Below are 26,968 nucleotides of genomic sequence, written 5' to 3'. Positions count from 1 at the left end.
TCTCAAAGTTCAAAAACTGCCACCCAAACGGTTCGCTCGGCGAAGCGTCGCCTCGATCGACGCCACCGCCAGGCGAATCTCCCGCCGATCGCGCGATGTCAGCGGTTGCCAGGCGTATTTTTCCTCGATCTGCGCAGCGACCGCGCGTGCCGCCCGTATGGTCATCATACCCTTCAGAAGTTGTGTGGACACGCGTCCACTCATTTTCCCGTTGGGGCGTACTTGAGGTCTAGGTCCGCAAGGGCCACCTCTCGAAAGCTTGCCACATGGCGTCTGCGCCAGCCTCGGCCTCGGGGTATTCAGAACCAGGGGTGCCTCAGCCTCGCCCTGCCACATGATGATTGTCGGTGTATTCAGAACCAGGGGTCCCTAAGTCCCGAGACCAGGCCGGCCATCCGCCACATGTCACCACCCTGCAAGGTAAGAAGAAGCTAAGTCCCGGGAGAAGGTGCTCGGGGCCGCCGCCTCTGGTTCCCGAGCACCCTAGTTCCCCGATGATCCGTAGAGCCCAAATACCGGGAAAGAAGTGCTCGGGAGAGAGTGCTCAGGGCTGCACGTGGCAGCCCCCGAGGACTCGGTGCCCCGAAGGTCCCACCGAAGTGCTCGGGAGAGAGTGCTCGGGGCTACACGTGGCAGCCCCCGAGGACTCGGTGCCCCGAAGGTCCCACCGAAGTACTCGGGAGAGAGTGCTCGGGGCTGCACGTGGCAGCCCCCGAGGACTCGGTGCCCCGAAGGTCCCACCGAAGTGCTCGGGAGAGAGTGCTCGGGGCTGCACGTGGCAGCCCCCGAGGACTCGGTTCCCCGAAGATCCCCCCGAAGTACTCGGGAGAGAGTGCTCGGGGCTGCACGTGGCAGCCCCCGAGGACTCGGTTCCCCGAAGGTTCGCGCAAGATCATTCGACGACCCGAAGGGTCCCGTCGTCAGGATGTCATCCAGTCAAAGGCCCAATGCCGCATTTAATAGGCACGCGCGGCCTGACATCCTGACATCCTGACATTCTCAGCTGCCCACGCCCCAGTGTCAGACCCTGCCATGCACTGGCAGGGGGGCGTGGGTCCATTAAATGCACGGGTCCCGTCCCGTTTCACCCGGGTGCCTCGGGATAACGTTGCCAGAATCGAAACGCTCCGCCGGCCACCCTGCCCTAGTAGAAAGACAAGACAGGGTGGGCGCACCGGGCACCTCTGAGGCTGCCCGGTGGGCCCCCTTTATGGCGCCCGGAGGCTTCCACAGTGGCGGGTGGTCGGATGCGCGCCGCATTTCTCCACCGCCCCTGTCACTTCGCCAAGACGAAATGATGACGCCTTTCTCCGTGGCACCTTGGCATTCGCATCCCCTCTTTCCCATTCAGGATATGTCGAGGTCGGCGCGCCTATAAAAGGAAAGAATGAAGAACACGTAAAGGGTGTGGTGTGTGAAGAAGAGGGCGCAGACGCTCAAACCCGCTCAAGCCAAGCTAGAACACGAGAGCCTCAAGCTCTCAGTAGGTGTCTCTCTCTTGTAATCAGATACATCCTTGAAGAATTCCCTTCAAGGGCAGATATAACACTCACACAGGAGTAGGGTGTTACGCCTCCGTGCGGCCCGAACCTGTCTAAACCCCAGTGCACCCATTTTTCTCGCGTCAGGGCGATCATCTCCCACCAGCCATTGCATTTGTTTTCGTTCCCGCTTATTTCCCAACAAGCTTATCCAGGATCATCCCCCGGCCGAATCTCTAAAAAGGGGTCTCTCGGGATCCCTGCGACAGGAGTTCATCCTCCGACAATGATGAACTCGCAAATTCCACGGTGGAGTCTTGAAATTGCCGGAGGGGGCTTCTCCACGGTGAGAGGGTGAAAGAGGAGTTATAAAAGATGAAGTGAATGGGTAACTTCTCGGGGTAGATGAAAAAGTCTGGATGATCCGGAGTATCTGGGTGAACCCGGAGACTCCGGGTTGGAAATTAATTCTAAACCGAGAAGCTCTCCCGGAGGGGAACCTGGACCCTCCGGGATGAGTACTGTCAACCCGACAAAACAGAGAAGGTCCTGAAGACCTCGACCGACACGGGCACTAGGCCATGGGCCGTGCCTGGGCCGAGCGTGTGCCACGGCTTGCCGGCATAGCACGACTCGGCTGAGTCGGGCCGACATGTGCATGGCCCAGCCCCCGCCGGCACGGGCACGATCCGGCCCGTCACTCATGGGCCCGGCTATTTTCTATTTTCTATATTTTTTTAATTTTGTAGATATTTTTATCTATTTTCTATATTTTTTTTATCTATTTTCTATATTTTTTTCAATTTTATAGCTATTTTTTTATTTTATCGGGCCGGCTGTGCCGACAGATCGCTCGTGTGCCGTTGGGCCGTCCGTGCCTGTCGTGCCGCCATGCCTGTCGTGCCCGTCGGGCCGGCCGTACTGCCGAGCCGTAATCGTGTCCGGACCGATCCGACATGGCACGATGACCGACAGACCATGCCATGGACCGAGGGATAGACAGGCGGGCCGGCACAGCATAGCACATTACAATAACCAAGCCGTTCGGACCATACCATAACCGAGCCAAATTTGTATCGGGCCAACCTAAATGGCCCATTTAACCATCTCTAGCGACAGCCGCTAGAGCCCTTGGAACTAGGCTATTCCCATGGCAGACGAGGTAGAAGTTCACATCGTAGCACGACGTTGTCCAGGTCCTCCTGAGTGATAGGATCCAGATCCAAAGGAATTTGGACGGTCTCACTACGTCGGTTTGAAAACTCCCGCAACCCTGCACGTAATATCGCGAGAACTCGTGATTTCACTTTTACTAGTTCAATGTCCATGCGTTACAATAAAAACAGAAATATTGGATATAATAATATTAATTATAAACTTAAAATATGGAGATATATATACGCCATATATGTGTTGCTGAACGAATTTGATTATAAACTCAAAAGAATTTGATTTTAGATAGGATCTAAAAACGAGGAGGAGATTATTCGCTAATTTTTCTTCTAATTTCTATCTTTATTTTTATTAGTAAAACGTGTCCTATATCCGTAACCAGTAACGAGACGAGAAGACTGAAGGATGAAAGTGGATGATAAAATTGGATAAATTAATTAAATTTTAGAGATTTTATTAGATATAAGAAGATAATAGAGTGAATAGTGTTTTATAGTAGAGATATAAGCGGCTCTAAGGGCGATTTGGTTTTTGCCCTAACAGACTAAGTCAAAATTTGGTCAAAGACTAAATTAAGGCAGTGCTAACTTTTAGCCGTTAAAATGACGTTTGGTTTGAGGCCAAACCAAAATTTGTCCGATAAAAAATTTTAGCAAAACATTTGGCCGTTCGAGATTTATCTAAAAATATTATAGAAAATTTTAATGGACCAATTTTTTTTCAAAACATAACTAAATTTTAATCTTAAAACAAAGACCAAATTTTTAAAACACCATCTTAAATTTGCCATGTTCCCTCTGCCTCCCAAGTCCCAACCAAACAGCCCCTGTTCTCTTCGTACCAGCCTTCCCTTCCCTCCTCCCTCCCAAATCCCAAAACTCTCCCCCAGTTCCGTCGCCGCCCAAAACGCTAGCCGCTCCTCGTCGTCGCCGCCGCCGCCATGGACGACAGCCTCTACGACGAATTCGGCAACTACATCGGCCCGGAGCTCGCCGACTCCGACTCCGATTACTCCGACGCCGCCGCCTCCCCGTCCCCCTCTGCGTCCCGCTCGCCCTCCCCCTCCGCGCGCTCCCCGTCGGGATCCCCCTCCCGCCCCGTGGCCCTCATGGACGTGGACGACGACGGCGACGCCGACCCGTCCCAGCAGGCCGTGGTGCTCGCCGAGGACAAGAAGTACTACCCCACCGCGGAGGAGGTGTACGGCCCGGGCGTGGAGGCGCTCGTCATGGACGAGGACGAGCAGCCGCTCGAGATGCCCATCGTCGTGCCGCCCCGCGTCGTGAAGTTCGAGGTCGGCACCCGCGCCGGGGCCACATCCACCTACGCCTCCACCGACTTCCTCCTCGGCCTCGCGGGCAACCCTGCGCTGGTGCGCAACGTGGCCCTCGTCGGTCACCTGCAGCACGGGAAGACGGTGTTCATGGACATGCTCGTGGAGCAGACGCACGAGGTGGACACATTCGACTCCGAGGGGGAGCGGCACGTTCGGTTCACGGACACCCGGGTGGACGAACAGGAGCGGCAGGTCTCCATCAAGGCTGTGCCGATGTCTCTCGTGCTCGAAGGGGGAAATGGCAAGTCATACCTGTGCAATATCATGGACACGCCTGGTCATGTCAATTTCTCCGATGAGATGACTGCTGCACTGCGGCTTGCGGATGGGGCTGTGCTTGTTGTTGATGCTGCCGAGGGTGTTATGGTAATGTACCGATTCTATTGCTTTATATCTGTCTGTTTGCTATAGTGATGGATTATGCTGGAATTACTAGTCATACATATTTTAGAGAAAAGGTTAGGGTGATGGCAGAAATGCATGATCTCTATGTGGGATATGATTTGCCGATTTGGTTAGCCTAATTCACTATAACTTGGATTCACTTATAATACCTTCGCCATTTCACTGGCATCCCCCCCCCCCCCCCCACCCATATTTAGGGTGCTCCATTTTGATTGGAAAGGAACAGAGCATATCTTTTTGTGTCACAAAAACTGCTACAAACATCTTACTTCCCACCAATAAAATGAGTAGCGGATGACATTGCTGAAAGTAATAAATAGGGGGCCTGGTTGCTGGCATATGCCAAAAAGAACATTGTAATCACCCACAAATTAAGTTAGATAGCAAATATAGACTACTTTGCTCTCCACGGTTTTGAGTAAGATTAGTAAATGGTGATACATTGCTTGCCAGATTTGTGTAAGTACACCTTTTCGTGTGCTTGGGAACAGTGTAGTAGTGATTCATGACGTGCACAAGCTGGTGTTCCTGCTGGGTACAAACATGCCATACCAATATGTTCTCAGTTTAGGCAGAGGACATAGAGTGGAATTCATATGATATGCTGGGTTTACTTTGGGTGGAGGATTTCAGTGCATTTGAGGATTCCGAGGCATCCAGCATGTATGATTATTACGTGGTTTCTCTTGAATTATAGAAAAAGTGATATCGTCATTTAAAACGGTCAACCTATTGAGTGTTGTGTCTTGAAAGTTGGAACATGCTTCATTTAAGTTATAACCACGTAGTGATGGGTTTAACAACCAAATCACTTTGTAGGAACATTGTGCCACCTTTATTTTATCATGCTTCCTAATCTTTAGGCTCCTGAAATCGCGGAGATGATTTCATGCGATGTAAGCCGGTGAGGTTTAGTGGCGGGATTCTCCATCTGCGGGCTTAGAGGGAGCTCCTAGGGAGGGAGTCCGGCCCGACAGAGGAGGCGGGCGTGGGGGGGAGCAGCGGGGAGGCCACCGGCCGTGGGTGGCGAAGGACGACCGGTGGGCAAGGCGGGGGCGAGCGGAGATGGCCCGGCGGAGTCGGGTTAGTGTGGCGGCGGGCGGAACCAGCAAATCCGGCAGCAAGAGCGCTACTGGAGACAGGTGGAGGAAGGCGGGAGGTGGGTGAACGAGCTGCATGTCGTGAGGAAGAAGAAGCACAATGCGCGTTTGGAAGAAGAAGCACTGAGGAAGAAGAAAGGATCAGAGGCGTCGGATCTAGATCGAACGGTTTACCCGCGTCGCCTGAAGAGGAAGACGTTTTTAGGCTCCTGATAAATAGCATCACTCTTTTTTTTTTCTGTTAACTTGTGTAAATTGTATTTCATGCTGAAGCTGCAACACTTGAGAAGATGCAAATGGTCCTTGGCTAGTTACAGACGGGAAGCTAGAATCAGCCAAGTCTCTTCCAATCGCAGGCGCATTTCGATTGTTTGATATCATGTATCAAATGATCATCGTAGGATTGAGTACCATCTGCTATCATGTATGTATGTAGTATGTACTATTTCTGTAGCATCTACATCGTCTAACCAATTAGCGTGACCCTCGAGGGTTGAGACCTAGAGATGATTTTTTACTATCTTAACGCTGAGCGGCAACGGTATCTTCGGGGATGTAGAGTTGGTGACGTAAAATTTTACTTGTTTGATCCCTTTTCTTTTTCCTTCTCCGTTTCAACAAATGTATCAGTGAAATGATTTGAAGTTCATTAAGGCATCTTACATTTATTGATCTTTTTCCCTGGTTTATTGGAACTATCAATGTACGAGTCTCCTTGTAAAAGATATTGTTGAGCTTTTTTTGGAACTGGGATATTGTTGAGCTGCGTACACATGATCAGTACGGGAAACGTCAGCTTATGATGGATACTGCATGGTGAGAGCTTAGATCAAAAGTCCGATATAAAGAAAATAGCCAAGTGTTGTGCATTGCATTAAAAACATAAATATCAGATACGATAATATCAAGCATAAATTTAAGTACAGAGATGTGTTATGTGTTATATGAGCGCTGTTGAACGAATACGTTGAGAGCGATAGTTTGATTTTAAATGGGATCTGAAAAAGAGACTATTCGGTAATTTTCTTTCTAATTTCTTTATTTATTTCATTAGTAAAACAGTTTTATATTCCTAGTTGGTAACGAGGCGGGAAGGCTGAAGAACAAAAGTGTATGAAAAAAATAGATAAATTATTTAAATTTTAGAGATTTTTAAGTTTTTATGCGGGAGAGAAGAGAGATTTATCTCATATCGACCGCATCCATATTAACAAGTGGGCCTTCACATATCCAGCCCAATATACCAACCGAGCCATAGAAGGCCCATATATGCTTCATTACTCGACCTGGAGATCAAAGAATGAAAAAAATTCCCTCCAAAAATCCGCATCAGCCACCGTCTTCGCCGTCCACAGGATTTCAAGCGCCAAACCCTAGCCCTCACTCACAGTAGTCCTAGGCCCCACCTCTATGGACGTCGACGGCGGCGGCCGCCTTATGTCGCCGGCGACGGAGGAGGAAACGGTCGCGCGAAGGCGCTCCCGCCGCGTGAGCTTCGCGGATACCACCGCGGTGCGCGTGTTCGACCGCGACGAGGACTTCGAGACGGCTCCCGAGGAGCGCTCCGCGTCCCCCTCCCCCGGGAGGTCCTCCTCGGTGGAGCGGGAGCGGGAAGACGGGGACGATACGGAGGAGGAGTTCCTGCGGCCCCCGGTTTTCTTCCCGCGGGAGGTCGACTCGTCGTCCCCCGGCAGCGGCGCCGGATCCGTCGCCTCCACTGATGGTGAAGCTTTCCTTTCTTTGTTTAGGACAAAAATGCCTTGTAAATTAGCCCGTTTGATTTTGTCACGAACCCACATTGTTTTCTCCCAACAAGCGCAGGGGTATTAGGTTGTTTGTTCGGATGTTACTTCTGATGCTCAGGTTGTTGCATTTGTAAGTCAATTATGTTACTTCTCTTAAAGTGTTTGATCCAAATGTTGATGTCAGAAGTGCCATGCCGATTTGTTTGGGCAAATTCGCTGTGCTGAATGCTGAATACATACGCAATAGAGATCTAAAATGGACTCGTTGATTGCACAATATATTAAGCAAGCAGACATCACACATTTTGATGGATTTGAAGTTAGTGGGGTTGGTTTCATTTTTTTTGTGAGGGGGGGGGGGGGGGTCCATGGTTCTAGTGTGACCCTTCCGTTTTTTCTTAGTTATGCGTTCCCCACAATGCCATATTACTTCGTGGAAAGGCATTCTGTCTTCTCACTATGCCCATTCTTATGACAGATGAGAACTTCTTTGGACCTGTATCAGCAAGCTTTATTCAAACAGGAAGACCATCGGATTCTGGAATATCTGAGGATGACAACCATGATATAACTTTAGATTCCAGGACATTCTCTTTGCATTTTCGCAATATTGATCCTCCAGATGACTGTACAGCCAACTCAGCTGGAAGTTTAAGGACACCTAATACGGCACCTAAGGGACCCCTAGAGGAACTGAATGTATCTGAGCCTGGAAGAAAATCAAGTAGTGGTCGAGATGCATTGACTGACATGAGTCTGTTAACTGGTAACCCTAGAACTTATGATTATGGTAAGCTATCACCCACGTTGAACAATGTAATACAGAAGATAAAAGTCGAACAGAGAAAGTCTCCTAAAGCTGCCGTTGCTGATGTAAATCCTAATCGTGTTTTAACTTTGGCTGCATCTGAGAATGAACACAGAGAAGAGAATTCATGCATTGGCAATAGTATATCTTCTGATGAGCTGGGTACTGTTCATATTGCCGAGGAGAGCATTTCCGTGAGAAATCCAGTTTCAATCAGCACTGATCCAATTCAAGAAGATAATGTGATGATAATTGATGGTCATGAGAAATCTAAGGTTCGGTATTTGATCCTTTCCTTTTACCCATTTTTTTAATAAAAAGCTGCCCATGTATTATATTACCAATTTTGGTACAATTTCAGTCTCATACTTTCTTCTTGCCGTTTAGCTATCCATTAGTTAGAACTTAGAAGTATCTGGAGAATCTAGACACTTTTCAATATATTGATGTTCCCAAAAAAAAAAAATGTTCGACTGGCATGTGGCATGGATTCTAGGGCGACTTATATTTGCAATCGGAGGGAGTAACATCCTTCATAGCCGTTGTCGTGGACAATTATCTCACAGTTGCAATGTTGAATGCCAGGCTAGCTTGTGTCTTTGACTAGGTTTTCCTTATTCTGTGCCTTGTTTCTCATAGTTTTACTATCATATGGTTATTTGGTTCATTGGACATCTGTTGCTTTGGTGCTTATCTGTTTCTCGTAATTGAACTATTTTGCAGGAAAACTGCAAGCATGATCACATGGTTGTTTACCCTGGTGTCAACAATGCTGTAGAACCTCCTGTATTGCTCTCAACACCATATAAATCCTTCACGAGTAACGTTGACCTTCAACCCCCTCTCTTGTATCAATCATTGTCGAAAGATCAACCATCTGGATCAAATGGCACCACAAGTGCTTCCTCCATGAGTAATGTCGACTTGAAACCCCCTCTCTTGGATCAACCATTGTCTAAAGACCAACCACCTGGAACAAATCACATTACAAAAGCTTCCCAATTGTCCAGTGCAGCTCCTGCCTTTTCTCTGAAGGATGCTGAGCAGCTGCACCAACAAAATGAAGTGATGGATACAGAAATCATTGTACATACTCTGAGAACTGTAGGTCAGCCATTGCAATTTCCACAAGGCTCTATATCCTCCCTACGCTCAAAAAGACAGAAACTCTTCAGTCCTAATCCTCTATCCAATAGTAAAGTGGCAAGCCAGGAGGCTTGTTCTTTGGGTAGCGAGTTTGTTGAACATGGCAAGAGAATTTCTGCTCTGGAAAATGTACTGAAAATCAGGAGGCTTCAAGAATCACCTGCAGCTTCACGATTACCACTGGTCAAGAGGAATGAACTTGATCTTCAAACAAATGACATATTCAGCAACGCTGAAGATCACGATTCCATCTTATTTGTTTCTTCTAATTCTGTTCCGCAACGACAATTGAAGAAAACCGGTGAGTCTTTTATTCTAGGCATTCCTCCGAGACAGGGGCTAAATGAGGCCACTAAGGTTCTGGATACTTCATGTGATGTCCTTACTTTGGATAGCCAACCTAGTCACGAATGCAATTCTCTTCTGGATTTAGATGGTGGTGGAAAAAAGAGAAGTGCTAAAGAAAATGGTCGTGCTGTGCAAGAGCGTCCTGAGGAAACAGCTAAGGCAGCAAGAAGTCCTAGAAAATCAAGAAAACAGCTTACTTGTGTATCTCAGTCTTCTTATATAGGTGAAGAAAGACAGAATGATGCTCATGATAATGGGCAGTTAGTAAATGTTGACTGGAACAAGGTAAAAGTTACCAGTTTAAACAATATCTGAACTTTCAATGTTACTCAAGGTGTTTGAACTTTGAAGTGGCTAGCTTCTGTATAAAATCAAGACTGTTTTCCTTTATACAGGTAGTATGTATCATCTCTAATGCCACGGAGCAAGTTTTCTCAGCATCTATAAGTAAGCTTAATTTAGAACAGGTATACATTTTTCCTTGCCTAGACTACCCCAAACTGGCTTGGGACAAAAAGGCTTTGTTGTTGTATACGTTTCCCTGTCACTGTAGTAAGTAAACATTTAAAAAATAATAAAGTTCATTTACAAGTCCTCGGGAACCCTTGACTACTGAGATAACCTTATTTTTGAAAAAAAAAACATTGCACATATTATCATGAACTACACTTTGTTTCTATCAACATTAGTTTGGATGTCAACTGACATCTCGGACCCACAAGCAAGACATAGTTGGAGCTCACAGACTTTGTGTCTGGGCCCAAGATGTCAATTGATGTCCAAACTAACCGTTCTAAAAAGTATAGTTTTATGATAATATGGACAAAGTTTATGTAGCTTCGTGAAATATACTCCAAAAGCGTAACTTTGCAACAATTTAGACTACATAAGTGTAGTTAGCCAAAGAGTATCTTGGGTTTGCCTTTTTTTATGTCTTGGAGTATTTATGATGCCAACTTCATGTAGTTTTTCTTGTTCTTTTTTATGTGCGTAATTGTAAATGATGTGAATCATAAGTTTGATATCCGTTGTGTCCTGAACTCTTGGGAGTCTTTGAGGTAATACATGTTGTAGCATTTATCTTGTAAATAATACACAGTGGTTTAAAATGGTCATCCAGGATTTCAACTAATCAGATGACCACCATCCATTGAAACATTATTTGATTTATTTCCAAACACATCTATCCTCAAATCCGGAAGCTGCACTCTTCTGATCATGTAGTAAACATACTCAAACACGCACTGGCAGTCTAGTACACTTGTGGAGACTAATCAGATATGGTGTGCTAGCCTATCAGGAACTATGAGTACAGTTGCTGACTGATGTTCAGAATCTACAGTTCTCTAGACTTGTCCTGCGAATTTCTGTTCAGCAAATTAATAATTTCTGCATATGAAATATTACATGTGTTCAATTCAATCTGATGATCTAGCACTCAAGGTGTTCTATAGACATCTTTACGGAATTTAATTGTTGTACTTAATGTTGTTTTCTGTTTATTTTTTGAATGAAGCTTGATATGCTAGGCGATAAGCTGGATGAGATTCAGATGGCTAGAAAATATAAAAGGCTTTCTACTGCTGTGGTATGCTGTCATCTTTTAGCTCCTAATTTAACCAACATCATGTTGCCTCTTGCCGTTAGGAAAGTTTCTTCCACTTATCTATGTGCCATGTTTGTTTTGTGTACCCAGAGGATCCGAATTTTCTGTGGTGATCAGCAAAAGAGGTACGATCGTTTGACATTTGTATGTCATTAATTCCTGTCTATGAGATGATATCTAATTTATAACTCAACATGCTTCTCCAGACTAGCGGAGGCAATATCTCTCCATGACAAGCTTTTATACGAAAAGGCAAAGTTACAAATAAATAATATGAAGCTGGCTAAAATCCGAGTAGGGATCTCTTCCTGTTTTTTTAATTTTAAAAAAGCCTATATGGCTTCTAAGGTAAAGTCAGATGCTAGATTACTCCTTTCTTTTCATTCTGGTGCAGAATAAAGCTCAGCTATGTCAAGTTGGAATTCAAGAGTGCCGCTCTCTGAAATCTAAGATTTCAGGTGCTGCACAAATGAAGGATGCTTCTCTTCATGCAGCAACTTTGATCAATGCCAATGATAGACAGGTAATGACATAATGTAAGGCTTTCTGCCTTTCTTTCCAGTGCTGCATATCACATTCCAAACTGTCTTGTTGGTTTCAGTACTTCAGTAGGCAGCCCTATATATATAGTCAACTATAGAGTACAGACAACTAGGCGATGGATCTGACCCCCAATAATGTAGATTCCTTTTCAATTGCTGCCATGGTTTCGATCTATTACTTCCAGGCTTTGAGTTGTTATGGTTCTTGTTGTTACCACTGCTTATGCAGCTTCTGGTGCTTATATTCTTACGGCCACCCTTTCCCATTGTTCTCATTCTTCTTTACCCTTTATTTTGGGTAAATTCTGTTGCTTTGACCATCATCTAAACTTACATTTGGCAAAATAAAGTAGGGAATCTGCATTCCTTTGAAATTCATGCAGTCGCAGACAAAATTCTATTTGTTGCGGTGATTTATACTTCTTGTGCTTACCCAGGAAGGGCTTGCTATTGTAACTAAAAAGAGGCTTGAACTCAACAGTATTCATCAGAAGGTGCAGAACTTAAGGAGTTCCCTCGAATGCTTTCTCAGTATTAAAGGTGACATTAGCTGTGATAGTGTTATGAGGTCTGCTGAGGAGCAGTTGGAGATGAGAAAACAGTGTTGCGTCATTCACCAGCAAGCAGGGGTATTGGTGTATGACTTAATGTTAACTCTACTGTAAATACTTTTCTCTCTGTAGATCTCTGTATCTGTCTCTCTCGCTGACTAACATTTCATTTGTTTATTCAGCTCTGGGAGCTGAATGATGCAGTTAAAAGAGACAGCAAGCGTGATGTCATCCTCAACTATCGCAATTTGTTGTTCCAAAGGTAATCATTCTCAGAATTACCTATTATTTTTGCAAATTATAGCGACCATGATTCTAATATCTACTCTGGAATTGGAAATTGCTACATCATTATCATTGGTTCTTGGTTCAAACAAACCACTGTCTTTAATTGGCTCAGTTGCAGGGTTTTGTCTGACTTGACAAGTCGCAACTTTTATTTTCACTGTTTTGAAAGATTATTCTATGTAAGAATAATGCAAAAACCTGACTATAATTGGCCAAAATTTCCTAGTTGTTGAAAACGAAAAAAGAGCTCCAGAGTTCTGCGTTTTCCTGGTTTCTAAGTCAAACTCTGGTCCTGGCTGGTAAATCCTGCTGCAATTGGCGCAACTTCTATAAATCATGATAACAAGGAAACAAATGAACACATATTCGCCTCATTATTCAGTGTGCCTTATTTGGTCCTACTATTCCGTTGACAGGATCATCTTAAACATCAGCGATAGGTCTAGCATATTTGTGAATAATTCACTAAATGGAACCAAAATAGGACAGGTGAGATGAGCAAACTGTTCTCTTTCTTCTTTATGGAATAAATCTCATGGCACTTACTCTTGGTCAGACATTTCCAAATTTGGATGCATCTGTGGCTTTCAATTTTGTTTTCAAAGCTGAGGAGAACCACAGAGTTAGTGATTTACGATCCTTGCAGAAGAAGACAACGGTGAGTTTATCTTTGAATTTGGAACTTCTGAGGTGCGACAATTTGGGTTGCTTGCCTTTTCTTTTATATAAATTTCACTTATGCTTATTCGTATCAAATGCGATGAGAGGCACCTTTCTTGTATGAAGTGAACATCTGTGGACGTCACCCTTTTACCACATGTTTTATATAATGGAGATAATTCCTCATATGGCTGTCATGTGTAATCACTAATCAGTTGTATCAATTTAGGCAGTAACACTAAACCTTTTAGTTTTGAAATACCTGTCATATGTTAGAAGTCCTATAACATGGTTCTGTTTACCAACTCGCATCATTATTTGTGCAGGAGACAAGTTTGCTTCTGGGTAATCTTATTGATGTTCTAGAAGAAATCAAGTTTGCTAAAATTGAGTTACTGAATCTGACCTCCGTTGCTTTTGTTTTGGAGCCCCAGACATGTCTGCTCTCTCACCCTTCCATCTTGTATCTTCAAGTACTGTTGTGCTTTTGTCATAAAGCAATAATAACCCATAAATATTTCTTAACATATCATATCACTCATAGAATCTTAGGTTCATATCCATAAAAACCGTAACAGTAGGTGTAAGTACCTTTTTTTTTTTACAATTTTCAGTTTGTCATTAAATAGGCTCTTATTTGTTATGTTACTTGAGGGGAGGTAGATGGTGTATGCATTGGTTGTCAAGCAAAACTACTGTCTACTTGTGTAGGTAATGGAGATTTCTCCATGTTTTTATACATGAAAGTACATCTGAAAGAAACAGAGAGAACTACATTTGATTTGACAATGGTTTCAAGTTATAGTATTATTTAGCATGTTTTAGTGATGAAACTGAAAAAAGCATATCACTAATATTAGTAAAAGATAGTTATATGCTTTCAAAGATAGAAAACTCCAACCTGGCTTTTATTTGAAGTTCACTGATGTTAGTATTGAAAAGTATAAATATGGCTTCAATTGCATATCAAGTTCTGTCTAGCACCATACACTCTATATCCTAAACAGACAACTGAATAACCACTACAATATTTGCACTGTTTTATGTATTAGGTCAACTTGCCCTCCGTCTGTGCTTCATGAATTTCAAGAGTGGCAAAAGGATTGCTTTCACCATTGACATGTCAGACTTGAACCGGTTAGTCCACTGCCACTAAAGCTTCTTTTTACATAGCTATACTATTTGCTTATCGTTAAACCTTGTTTGATTTCAAACAGCTCAGTCTATCCTTCTGAGCCATCTGAGCTGCTGATTAAGGTTTGTGAAGCGCAGACAACGCTAGCACAGCCAAGCATATACAAGACTATGGTTTCTATAAGGAACCTTCAACCAGGTCGCACCATGATACTAAGGCTGTGCCGAATGGTGTCTCAGCTAATCCATTCGTTACCAGGCTGACCCTATTTTTGGAGTACAATGTGTCGGAAGGCGTGTGGGCAGCAGACATCACCAGTGTTGGCTTTGTATGTATGTTCTTGTGCAGCTTGTGATGGCTGATTGCATCCATAAATCAGTCCTTTTCAAGGGTGTTGCAAGTGTTAAGCGCCGTAAATACATCTAGGAATTGACACCTTTTATGAATGAATAGTCGAGTGGGTGGGTATGTTGTGAGTGGAGTGACATCTTTCTTTTTTGTGCGGAAGTGGCGTGACATCTTTCTTTTTTGTGCGGAAGTGGCGTGACATCTTTCTTTTTTGTGCGGAAGTGGCGTGACATCTATAACCAAGTGGTTTTGGTTACTGTAACTATGGTCTTGGCAGCGGTCAGTTGCAAATCCATGAGACTGCCCTTTTAATAAAGCGCCACGGAAGAGTTCAGTGTTTCTAATTTTACGATAAGCATGGTGCCATTTGCGTATTTTGATTAATCGAAACGCAAATTACTGTCTGGTGAGTAAATAATTTGCGGGCAGACAGGAGCAGGTATGGCTGCAGGTATGTCTTACGTTATTATACGACGATAAACTGCAACGGTTGAGATGGCCGAGTTGGTCTAAGGCGCCAGATTAAGGTTCTGGTCCGAAAGGGCGTGGGTTCAAATCCCACTCTCAACAGTTTACACCTTTTTTTGCGTTATTTGTTCTGAAGTCCCCAGCAATTTTTGTTACACAGCAAGTATGTCCCTCTTCGACCTTTTTGTTTTTGCGTTATTTATTCTGAAGTCCCCAGCAATTTTTGTTACACAGCAAGTATGTCCCTCTTCGACCATTTTTTTTAACTCTTTTCAACGTGGTCTCGCAAAGTCGCACATGGTTGTGCTGCTTTGATAAAAAAAATTGCATTATTTGTTCTGATGTCCCCCGAAGCATGCAACTCAAACTCTTGAAACATGCCATAGCAATAACATGTAGAGAAAATTTCCTATAGGCTACTCAAACTTATACTCTTACCTTCAGTACCATTAACCGTGACATGAAAGGACCATTATGCTCTTGCCTCCTTTCTTCTCCCCCTCCGTCCCCTCCCCGCTACTTTCCCCTCTCCTCTCCTCCCTGCTCACGTCGCTGACCATTAGAATCTGAAGTCGACCATTGGACTCTGCCGCCAACCACCCATTGGATTCCGCCCTTGAGCATCACATCCTTGCACTAGAGAAGGTGGAAGCGGGGGGGGGGGGGGGCACAATGGGCTTGTTCACGACAGACAGACGTTGGAGATTGATGTCTCGCTCATGCAGCGTCGGTTCCGGTGAGGGGTCGGGTGACTAGATTCGGCAGATAACACTAGCCCAGTCCGTCCACCTCAAGTCCAAGCCCGGTGTCCTCCCATGATGACAATGCAGAAGACGACAACGCAAAGGACGTAAAGGAAGCAGATTGTGAGCGGTCGATGCAACAGATGATGAGGAAGAGAACGTAGATGAAATATATTATGAGTAGTCATGTCGAGCGCTTTTCAAAAATATTATTCACCCTCTCCCAATGTAGGATCCCAAAGGCGATGAGTTCTGGAGACATGCTCTCCCGATCGCCGGTGCAACGAGATGGAGTACGCTACCTGTGGCGGCGCAACAAAGAGGAAGAGTGATGCGTGTTTACCTAATCTTTCGAAATGTAATATGATAAGTCGATTGGTGGAGTTTTGACACTGATGATACAAAGGCTCTGAACAAAACAGATCGAGAACCCTCGCAACCACTACACCACTACTCTGTGTTATCAATCGTGCCAAGACGCGATTGATCTCGCCAAGAAGACTTTTCCTACAAACGAAATGAGAACACAAGTAAGAACAAATAGATGCAATCTGAATATTGCTAATTACCAATGAAGTGTTTAAGTTGGGGTTTCACAAACCAAACAAGCGGTAAAACTGTATAAAACAGAATAATCTAATTAAAACCTAAGCTTAAACTACGATGGCTACTATGTATATATAGGAGGATGTGAGGATGTCGACCTAGGGTTGTGCAGCCGTAAAAAAAGGCGTGCACAACCTGGACTCCGACCCCGACACGATTACAAAACCCAACATAGTCCAAAATGGTGATGCAACACCTTATTTCTTTGACTTTGACTAAACTATAAGGAATATTTGATCGATCTCATATCCATTGGAAAGGGCTCGTCGTAAACTTTCCAAAATGTTCAAGATTGACTAAAACGGACTTCGTATGAGAGAGTTATGCTCGTTTTACTGGCATGATGTCCTGCGACTTGATCACGACCACGACTAGAGCTCAGCCTCGAGTCCGAGTAGGCTTAGCCTTCGAGGGGTGACGTCCAGGTAAGGTTGTAGTATTTCTGTCATGTTCCTAAGCAATAAAACATCACAAGAATTTAGTAGGGATCCATCCAATGAAGCATGAACAGCGAGAAACAAGTTCACCTAGTAGTCTAATTATCGTGCATGTGCTATTGTATTGGACCTTGTATGATTTGAGGATTATTGACGGTATTGATCGTATTTGAAGGAGTTATGGGCTCATCAAAGAGACAAAATCCTAACTCATGTGTTTCTTTTGTGTTGGCGGTTAGTAGGTATATATAGAACAAACTTCTTAGTTGAGATGTGCCACGATCGGACTCTTAACTGATGTGATTTTCGCCGTATATAACCATATTGATCATTTTTACATGCAGCAAAATAATAAAAATTGTAAAAGAAAATTGAACTTGCGTAGGTATCGTGCGCAAGTATTGGGCGCCATTTACTCAGGTATCGTGTGCCCTTCACCCCGATCACGGCCTGGCTTGGCGAGGCAAGTGAGCTCACGTGTATGTTTTTTTAATCCTCTCATCTACATATGTTAAGGGGATCGAGGACATAACTCTTTTTTAAGTTGGTCTCTTTTCACTTCTATTAGCAAGGTGAGACTAAAAAAATACACTTTACATTTACTTATTGGATATTTGATATTTATTAAGAATTATTCTAAAAATATAATGGATCAGACCTAAATATTCTAACAGTAAGTGCCTTTTCAAGCTCCTCCTAGTCCTATTGCCCGACGCTGAGTGCCCACCAAGCTCCCCAACCTGCACCTCGTCGCCGAGCTCGCCGTCCGCCCGGCCCCGCCCTCTTCCTCGGCGCCGCAGCACAACGCCCTCATGTGGGACCGCATCGCGGCGGAGTGCAACATCGCCGCGCGCGTGGGTTCCGGTGATGGGCGAGTGCCTCGACACGATCTCCCCGGCCGACGCGGTGGAGCTGGTGTGTGTGTGCTGAGGCGGGTGGAGGAGAGCGCGGCGTCCTCGCGCGATGGCAGACGGCGTCTTCAATTCGTGGCGTGCTCCCTGACCGACGCTGTGGAGATGGACGAATATTATGGGTAATTTGGCCATTTCCTGAAGAAAAAAAAAAACTGACATGACCATATATGAGAACTAACGGTGGAAATTTGACGTGAGTGGCAAAGAAAGACAGTGAAAACTAAATCTAGTGGTACGGAGTGAAGATCATTTTCTGGATGATACAGAATGGAAGAGTATGGGCGTGTTTGATTGAGTCCCAGCTAACCCTGCCAATCTATTGGCTAATCAAAAGTTTGGCGCAAAAATCGATCTTCACGGTTTCGTCTGTGTGTGGATGTGAAAATGCACTACCGTGGGCGCGGGAGCACGGGTGATGTATAGGCTCACCAAACTAAACAGGACCCTTGTGCTAGGACGTGCTAGGGCGCTGTACCAAACGAGCCCTATAAGTTTCAGTGGTATATAGAAAATATTCTTTAGTTTCAGTGGTATATAGAAAATTTTCTTTCGTATATACTTACAATACGAAGTTAATAGTTAACAAGGTTTTTTAGACCAACGAAGTTTACCGGTTTGGTGCGGTTGTTTGGTGTGGCAACTCGATCGTTACAGGGAAAGGAGGCACACAAGTAAAAAATCTCTTCCCCTTCCCCTGTATAACGAGAAAACAAGAGGGGGAAAACCAAGAAAAAGGAGGAAGGGAAAGAGAGGCTAAAATTTGTCGCCAACCGATCAACTTATGCATGCATGCATGACGACGACGTGCGTGCGATCGCGTCGCGTCATCATACGCCGGGCTTCTTGGCCATCTCGTGGAGCCCGGCGCCGACGGAGCCGCCGAGCCCGAGCCCGCCAGCGATGCCGCGGTGGAGCCTGCACCGGAACGATCCGGCGTGCGTCGTCGGCGAGCAGAGGCACGCCCTGGGACTCGCCGGAAGGTGGTGCTTCGGGGCCGTCCGCGGCGTGCTCACGGCCGGCGCCTCGTGCGAGGCAGCGGTGCCGGTGGAAACGTGCTTCCCCGGCGCGGCGCCGGCGTGGACGTGGAGGGACTTCTTCGTCAACTCCGGCGCCGGGAGCTCCTCGATCGCCGCCGGCCGGTGCAGCTGCAGATGATCCCCCATGCTGAGCGCACGAGCGGCGCCACGATCTTGGCCGGTGTCGTCGATCGATATCAACCTGATCCCCGTTGCACAAAAATGATCACCACGAACCGGCGCAAGAATGCCACGAACACGTTACACCAAAATAAAAGAAAAAAAACAGAAAGAAGAGGAAGAAGCATAAGATTTACCTGTATATATCGGAATCAAGCAATATATGGAGTTAAACAACTAGCTCTAGCTATTATCCTTATTTCAACCCAAGTTAAATTACTCTATGGGATGTAGAAATTAGTAGAAACAAATTGGAGAGGGGGATCAAAGAGAGTGATTTTATCACTGCAGTACTCTATTTAAAGGCAAAGAAAAACTATTTTTATCATGTACTATACTTGTGGATCAGATCCATGCATGTGGATGACCCAGCTACTGAACTGGCATGAGGCCACTATTTTTGGGGTCACTTTATATTTGGGTTCTGCAAAGCGCTTGTTTTGACGGAAAAAGTATTACATTGTGGATAATGTGTAAGTTAGGGATCGAATTTCGGTTTGCACAATACAGAATTCAATTTTTCTTTTTGCGCTAGCATATCCTAAACGTATTGATGTATCTTGACAGGAAAAACAACACTTTCGATTTTCTCCATGGACAACTATATTGACATGATGAATTCCAGTAAATTGAATGCCGGATTTTTAAAAAAAAATAATAATGCCAGGAGCTTTGGCGTTCACTTGAGAAGGTGGACATACAAATTTCAGCCTAGGCAGACAAGGTGCTCAACGGCACCCTCTACCAACCGTGGAAGCACTCGGTTCCCAACTCTACAACTATATGTTAAAATGGAGTAAATATTGATGCAGATAGTTATGCGTTAACGGTAGAAATTCACATGTATCTACATGAGATTATAACCACAGTTTATTTTGTGTATTCCTCGATATATTACATATTCCGCCGTTCATTCTCAAAAAGGGGACACATCCTACGAAACTTGGCTAAGTTTTTATAATTCACGAGGTATGGAAACGTCAACCAAACCTCATTTTAAGGTATGGACTCCCAAGGTTGGGTTGATGTCCCAAAAAAGCAAAGAACAGAACTCCCAAGAAGAAGGGCCCAACAATGACCACCAGGGCAAGCTCCAGAATTTTTAGGGATGGAATTCCCATTCAAGTTAAAGCTATAAAAAGAGCTCAGCAAAAAAACTCAACTGTGGGTACTTCTCTTTCACCCAATTAGTTCGTTATTCTAAATAATTCCTCTGATGAGTATATTGCTAAATCCTTGAATTATACTTAGTAGTTGATAGCATTGATACTCAAATTGATGTTTTTAAATCTGAGGAAGTAGCTATGGCTAAGATTGCAGAGGCAAATTATAAAGCATTTCTTCAAAAACAAAGTGACAGGGAAGCCTCAAGGGTAGATGACCTTGAGCAGGATGTGATCATGGAGGTCATAGACACAGGAACAGGTTATGCCACAAGGAGTGGACGTGTGCCAAAAAAAAGGGAGAGGTAGACCAAAGAAAAAACTCAAATGAGGGTCCTACTATGGAATGCTAGGGGGTTAGACACGCGAGTAAGGAGAAAACAGACAAAAGACTATATTATGCAGGAAAAGCTGGATATCATAGGGATCCAGGAGACTGTGAAGAAGGACTTCACAGCAAAGGACTTTAAAGAAATTGCAGGGAGTGAGAACTTTGCTTGGACTGTCCTCCCTGCCCAGGGACATTCTGGAGGGATTTTCGTTGGAGTCAAGGAAGACTTGCTGGAATTGGAGCAATGTGTGGTCCATCAATTATGTATCCAAATTACTATGAGAATGAGGATCACCAACCTCAGATGGGAGTTCATCACAGTATATGGTCCTGCAAATCACAACAAGTCACAAGACTTTATTTGTGAATTGGAGGAAATCTGTGATAGGGTGTCACTGCCTCTCCTTTTGGGAGGGGACTTCAACCTCATCAGAGAGGCTCGGGACAAAAACACTGACAACATTGATAAGAATTTGATGGATCTCTTCAATAATTTTATTTGGAAATTTCACTTAAGGGAAGTGAAAATATCTGGAGCCAAATATACCTGGACTAATAAACAACTCTCTCCAATAATGGTGAACCTTGATAGGTTTCTTATGTGCAGTGATTGGGAGCAACACTTCCCCTTATGTCATGCACGAAATCTGACTAGGGTTGGCTCAGATCACAATCCTATTTGTTTGGATTTAGAGGAGGCTGGGATACAGAGGTGCAAATATTTCACCTTTGAGAGACAGTGGCTCTTAGATGACAATTTCAAGGATCTTGTTCAATAAAGCTGGCTGGAGAAGAAAGTAAGAAGACCTGATAATAGCTACTCTATGGATACATGGCATGGTAGCCTATGTGATATCAGGCAATTTATGAGAGGTTGGTATAGACAACATATGGGGGAGCAGATAAAAAATAAATATGAGATGCTGGGACAACTTGACAGGCTTGGTGATAAGGCAGACTTAGAGGGACTAGCTATGGAGGAATGGGAGCTTAGATACAATTTAGAAAAAAAGCATTGAGACAATTCTTTCCATGGAGGAAATTCAATGGAAACAAAAAGGTGGAAAGACCTTGATCAAAGAGGGTGACAACAACACAAGATTGTTTCATCTGCTGGCCAATGGGAGAAGGAGAAAGAATCTTATCCTGCCTATGAAAACTGAGTAAGGTCAGATCAACTCTCAAGATGAAATTCGGGTTCACATCTATGACTTCTACAAGAAACTCTTTGGTTCTGATACTAGAGAGGGGCTAAGGTTGCATGAATCTTTCTGGGACAACCATAACAGACTGAGAACTGAGGCCACAGACATCTTGGTTCGGCCTTTCTCTACTCAAGAAATTGAGGAAGCCTTCAGGAGCATGAAAGAGGACTCTGCCCCTGGCCAAAATAGTTTCACTGCTACCTTCTTTAAGGTCTTCTAGAACTGGATCAAGAAGGACATCTTTGACATGTTCAATGACCTTCATTCAGGAAGGATAGATATGAAAAGAATCAATTATGGTGTCATAAATCTGATCCCTAAGGTCAAGGAGGCCAACACCATCAAGCAATACATGCATATATGTCTACTCAATATAGACTACAAGGGCTTCACCAAGGTCCTCAACAATATATTGACATCAGTAGCCAAGGAGGTTATTGGCCCAAACCAAACTGCATTCATTAAGGGTAGGAACATTTTGGAGGGAGTTGTGATCCTCCATAAAATTATACATGAATTAAGAAGAACAAGGCAGCAAAGGATGTTGATGAAAATTGACTTCAAAAAGGCCTATGACAAGGTAAAGTGAGATTTTCTGGATGAAGTCATGAAAGGGAAAGGATTCCCTCCTAGGTGGATAGATTGGGTCATGCAATCTGTCAAGGAGGGCAGAGTCTGCATTAATATCAATAGCCAGAGAGGAGCATACTTTAGAACTTACAAGGGTTTGAGACAAGGGGGCCCCTATCACCTTTGCTTTTCAACATTGCAGCTGATGTCCTGGATGTTCTGATAAACAAAGCTTCAGCCAAGGGCATGTTCAAAGGGGTTGTTGACCATCTGATTCCAGGTGGGATCACCCACATCCAATATGCTGACGATATAATCTTGATGATTGATGGTTCTGATAGCTCTATTCTCAATCTTAAAATCATCTTGTACTGCTTTGAATGGCTCTCTAGACTTAAGATTAATTTCCACAAAAGTGAGGTTTTTTGCTTTTGGAATGAATCAGGATGAGCAGGAAAGGGTGTCAAACATGCTCAACTGCAAGCTGGGTTAGCTCCCTTTGAAATACTTGGGTATTACTATCTCAGACCACCATTTAGGAGCTACCGCCTCAAATGAGATTCTAACAAAGATGATCAAAAGACTAGACCCATGGAAGGGCAAAAACCTAACCTATGGAGGCAAGTTGACTTTGACAAACTCTTACCTAACTAGCTTACCTATGTACAACATGGGATTCTATCTTCTTCCTAAGAGGGTACACAGGAAAATGGATACAGTTAGGTCAAGATTTTTCTGGAGAAGGATAGAAGATGTGAACAGATATCATATGGCAAAATAGGTAGCCATATCCAGACCTAAAAAGTATGGGGGCTTGGTATCCTAAACACTCAGATAATGAATGAATGTCTGCTGGTCAAATGGATCTAAAAGTTTGTTTCTAGCTCTGAGGACATCTGGTATAAGCTGCTCAAGGCCAAATATATGCCAGATGACAACTTTTTCACATCCAGACAGAGAGGTGTTTCTCAGTTTTGGAAAAGCTTGCATAAGGTCAAACACTTATTTCAATGGGGTGTTGTTTATACAGTTAATAATGGTAATAAGGTTTCCTTCTGGAGAGATGTGTGATTAGGAGAGACTCCTTTAAAAACATAATTTCTTGCCTTGTTTGACCTGTGCGTTGACCCAGATGCTATTGTCTCATATTGTTGGGGCACAATGAGTGGGAGGTGCAATTTAAAAGGAGTCTGACCACAGGTGACAGGCTCCAATGGGAGGAGCTGTCATGCAAGCTACATGATATCCATTTCAGTGATAACGAGGATGATGTGGCTTGGACTCTGGATAAATCAAGGAGATTTACTACCAAGTCTTTATACAAGTTCCTAATTTTTGAGGGGATGTCTTGCAGGGGCGCTAAGACACTATGGGCCTGCAAGATACCACTCAGAATTAAGGTGTTCTTGTGACAAATGCTCCACAACAAGGTCCCAATAACCACAACCCTCAAGAAGAGGGGTTGGAAAGGGGCCACAAATTGCTGCCTGTGTAATAGGCCTGAAGATATCACCAACATCTTCTTTGGTTGTGTGTTGGCACAATTTGCTTAGAGTGCCTTGAGAGATACCTTTGGCTGGGATGGGTTCCCTACTTCGGTAGCTAACTTAGGCAAGCTGGCTTCCGAAGAATTTTAAAATCTCTCAAAAACTAGGGTTATTTCTTTTTGCAGAGATTGATTGGGCTTTGTGGCGGACAAGAAACACAATGGCAATCGAGAAGAAGTTCCCCAACAGGCCTATGGATGTGCTGACCCTCGATGTATCATTCGTGCAGAAATGGAGCATCCTACTCAATGAAGATGACAGGGCTAAGGTGTGCAATACCTTAGATCAGGTCCAGGATTGGTTACGGAGGTTCACTCCGGCCAAGGGCCCAGCTTCTTATGTCTGCGAGTTCTGACCTGGAGCATTCGTTTACGATATGTAATAAGTCGACCTATATATTTGCTACTTGGGTTCCTTTAGGACTTGGCTATCTTGCCTACTAGCGCCCCCAGCTGTAATCTGGTTTGTGTCTGTTTTTTTTTTTCCATTTGTTGCTGTTATGAACACGTTATTTGGCTTTCAATATAAGCTGAGTTAATCTCTGTTAAAAAATACTTAGTGAACAGTGCACTTCAAACATAATTTGTCCATTTCATGTCTTGTAGACAAGGTTAAGTTTGACTTTCACATGAGGCGCGCATTTTCAAGAAAATGGGCCCTTCTCATTTCAGAGCCGTCCTTAGAACAAAGTATTTTGGTGGCAATATTATAGAATTGGAGTTCTATAAGAAATTCTCCTATGAACTCTTTTATATTGCAAAAATTACTTTGAAATTCATGAAATAATTTTCTATTTTTTTTTGTTCAAACATTAGGTCCCTTTTTTCTGAAAATGTGGCAGAAACTTTGCTGATTAATTAATGGAGGCAAGAACAACAACAACCAAAGAGGCAGTGACTTATGAGTCACTAACGTCTACTAATTTTGGTAGATTTTCACATTAGCTCAAATATTTTTTTAAGGAACTACGGCAGCCCTCCAAATACTTTTAGCTGAAATATCATGTTTTACATTTCTTTATGAATTCCATCACAACGTATTTCTTTTGTTTTTCGAAGTGAACAACGTATTTCTTTAAACTTGGGATTTCGACCAAAAAAAAAAAGAAAGGGCAAAGGATACTCCAAATGAGATCTTACATATTTCCCACTTTTCCTGTTTTACATGAGATTGACGTGGCATTGAGCAAAACCTCCTTGAATGAAAATTAGCTTCCTTTAACTATACCATGTGTGTAGTATATGTCAGCTGGGCATATACCACTCTGCACCACTTCCTATGAAGGGTTTCTGAAAATCTATTTACATTGAAGCACTTTTAGCCGAAGCTCCACCGGCAATGTCACTTTTAGCCGAAGCATGTGACACCGCAAACAGGAAGAGATCTCATCTCTGCTGGGTTCTTCAAGCACATTTGATTGATGGAATGGCCAACCTACTTTTGGTGCTGTACAAATGTTAGCTTGCACCTGAAAACTCGTTGCACAGAGAAAATAAATCGATGTCATTCTTGCCCAATATTAAAGAATCATCATTAGTTTAGAGATCAAGAAAATAAAGTTTATTCTCTAATAACAGGGTGCAAAATTTAAACCAGGTTCATTTTCATTTACTTTATACACTGGAACTAATAATTAACTCAGTTGACAGCAAACTAACATATTACGTCGGTTCCTACTTTTATGATAGTTTAGATTTTAGGATACTCCATGCAATCGCTTTGATATGAATTATTTTGCATTTATAACATTTATGTGATACTGGTAACATTTAAGCAATACTGGGACTTTCTTTTTGATGCATTTGAGAAGGCTACCGTTTCTTGATGTGAGCTCCTTCTCGAGTTCAGCAAAGAGTTCCTTCAATCTATTTGATGAATTGGAGATGATATTCTTCGTGACCTTCTTTTGTTGCTTGGTGCTCTTTAACCAGGCAATCCCCAACAAAACCTGCACATTGCAGGTATTTGGTTTCGATGGCACGTTCACCATATGGTACTTCAGCTGGAGCTGCATGACCACATGATTTTAAGTACCAGTTCAGTAAAAACAATGGGAGGAAAAAAAAAGTACTTGTTGATACTGTCTAAATCAGATTCATATTTCTAGCTAAGTTGTTTAATTTGAAGAGTCAGAAACTCTAAAACAAATCATATTTCAAAGTGAAAAGAAAGACACAAAATTTCCAATTCCAAAAGAAAGCAGAATAAATGATGTATATCTTACACTGAAGTAGTCTCCCAGTAGAACACCTTGTAGGGTCATCACCTCTTCAATGGCCAAGCCATCTCGGTTCACCAGGGTATACTTCTGCTGAGTGGTGGTCGCTTCCCCTCCGTACCGAGACAAGGTTTTGTCGAATTTGTAGCTGGTTTGCCGCTGCTGGATATTGCATCCTACAAGTTCCCATTCTGTTGGAGAGTAGTCCAGACAACCGGCCTTTTGCATCACTTTGTGTTCCAGGGGACCTCCTGAAAACATCTCCATCAAGGACTCAACCTGCAAAAGCTCAAAACAGGCCATGTGTTGTGCAACACCATTTTTGTCAAGCTCATACGTGCACTTTTTAGGGTAAAAGCGACACTCACATCTACAGAAAGAACTGACGAAAATATTTCGGTCATTTTGACGTCTGCATGGGTGAATAAGGATCCGCCTTCTTCAGACTGAAGTTCTTTCGGTTCATCTTTTTCCATTACCTCCCCCTTCTGTTCCGGGCCAAGTGCTCGAATTTTCCAAATTGCCGTAATTATTCTGTCAGATAAAGGTTTCGTGATGCGATATGTTCATTAGCGAAGTAGCAGAATACTTCGATAAGTGGTGCTAGTGGAGCAACAGTAATCAGATCAAGAGCCTAAGAAATGGTTTTATATTAGTCGAAAGAATTCAGGAGTTTTGTGTGTGTGTATAAGAACCTTAACATCAGTTATGCCATTTTCCTAAAAAAATTAATATAATGTAGCCAGGTTTCAGCATTCAACAATAATCCATGAACATCAAGTTGCCATTTGATAGATGCGTCAATGTAATCAATAACTCCTCAAAGCAAGATATAAACAACAAAAGATATCTTTATGCTAAATGTCTCACTGGATTTTTAAAAGAGAACAAATGGAAG

At 43.6% G+C, this 26,968-nt stretch overlaps 4 protein-coding genes and 1 non-coding gene across 17 annotated transcripts in view; 3 read left to right on the top strand and 2 right to left on the bottom strand.

Moving 5' to 3' along the window:
• LOC133927010 (protein transport protein SFT2-like) overlaps nt 1-26,968 on the bottom strand; it is a 63,027-nt gene that overhangs the window by 23,399 nt on the left and 12,660 nt on the right. The gene's annotated exons all lie outside the window — the stretch shown is intronic.
• LOC133927729 (110 kDa U5 small nuclear ribonucleoprotein component CLO-like) lies at nt 3,595-4,401 on the top strand. The gene has a single exon (XM_062374142.1). The coding sequence runs from the start codon at nt 3,595-3,597 to the stop codon at nt 4,399-4,401; it is 807 nt and encodes a 268-aa protein (XP_062230126.1).
• LOC133927006 (uncharacterized) lies at nt 6,806-15,013 on the top strand. 11 transcript variants are annotated; one of them, XM_062373224.1, is made up of 16 exons: nt 6,806-7,218; nt 7,719-8,323; nt 8,772-9,495; nt 9,628-9,827; nt 9,938-10,009; nt 11,059-11,130; nt 11,239-11,273; nt 11,355-11,442; nt 11,543-11,671; nt 12,128-12,319; nt 12,424-12,503; nt 12,946-13,018; nt 13,086-13,187; nt 13,516-13,627; nt 14,242-14,326; nt 14,407-15,013. In XM_062373224.1, the coding sequence occupies exons 1-16, from the start codon at nt 6,906-6,908 to the stop codon at nt 14,585-14,587; spliced, it is 3,063 nt and encodes a 1,020-aa protein (XP_062229208.1). In that variant the 5' UTR covers nt 6,806-6,905; the 3' UTR covers nt 14,588-15,013. The 11 variants fall into 11 exon arrangements, 4 of the variants coding, with proteins under 4 accessions (XP_062229208.1, XP_062229207.1, XP_062229205.1 ...); XR_009911224.1 differs by having other exon boundaries at nt 8,772-9,827; nt 13,516-13,900; nt 14,407-14,447; XM_062373223.1 differs by having other exon boundaries at nt 8,772-9,827; nt 13,516-13,534.
• Nucleotides 15,162-15,242, top strand: TRNAL-AAG (transfer RNA leucine (anticodon AAG)). The gene has a single exon. It is a non-coding gene; the product is annotated as a tRNA-Leu (tRNA).
• Nucleotides 24,978-26,502, bottom strand: LOC133927005 (C2 and GRAM domain-containing protein At1g03370-like). The gene is made up of 3 exons (XM_062373220.1): nt 26,077-26,502; nt 25,668-25,860; nt 24,978-25,320 (listed from the first exon to the last, which is right to left on the bottom strand). Exons 1-3 carry the CDS (start codon nt 26,371-26,373, stop codon nt 25,310-25,312), a joined length of 501 nt encoding a protein of 166 aa, XP_062229204.1. The 5' UTR covers nt 26,374-26,502; the 3' UTR covers nt 24,978-25,309.

The sequence above is a fragment of the Phragmites australis genome, chromosome 8 (assembly GCF_958298935.1).
Source record: "Phragmites australis chromosome 8, lpPhrAust1.1, whole genome shotgun sequence".
Taxonomy (NCBI): Eukaryota; Viridiplantae; Streptophyta; class Magnoliopsida; order Poales; family Poaceae; genus Phragmites; species Phragmites australis.
This window is presented reverse-complemented; position numbering and strand designations above follow the sequence as displayed.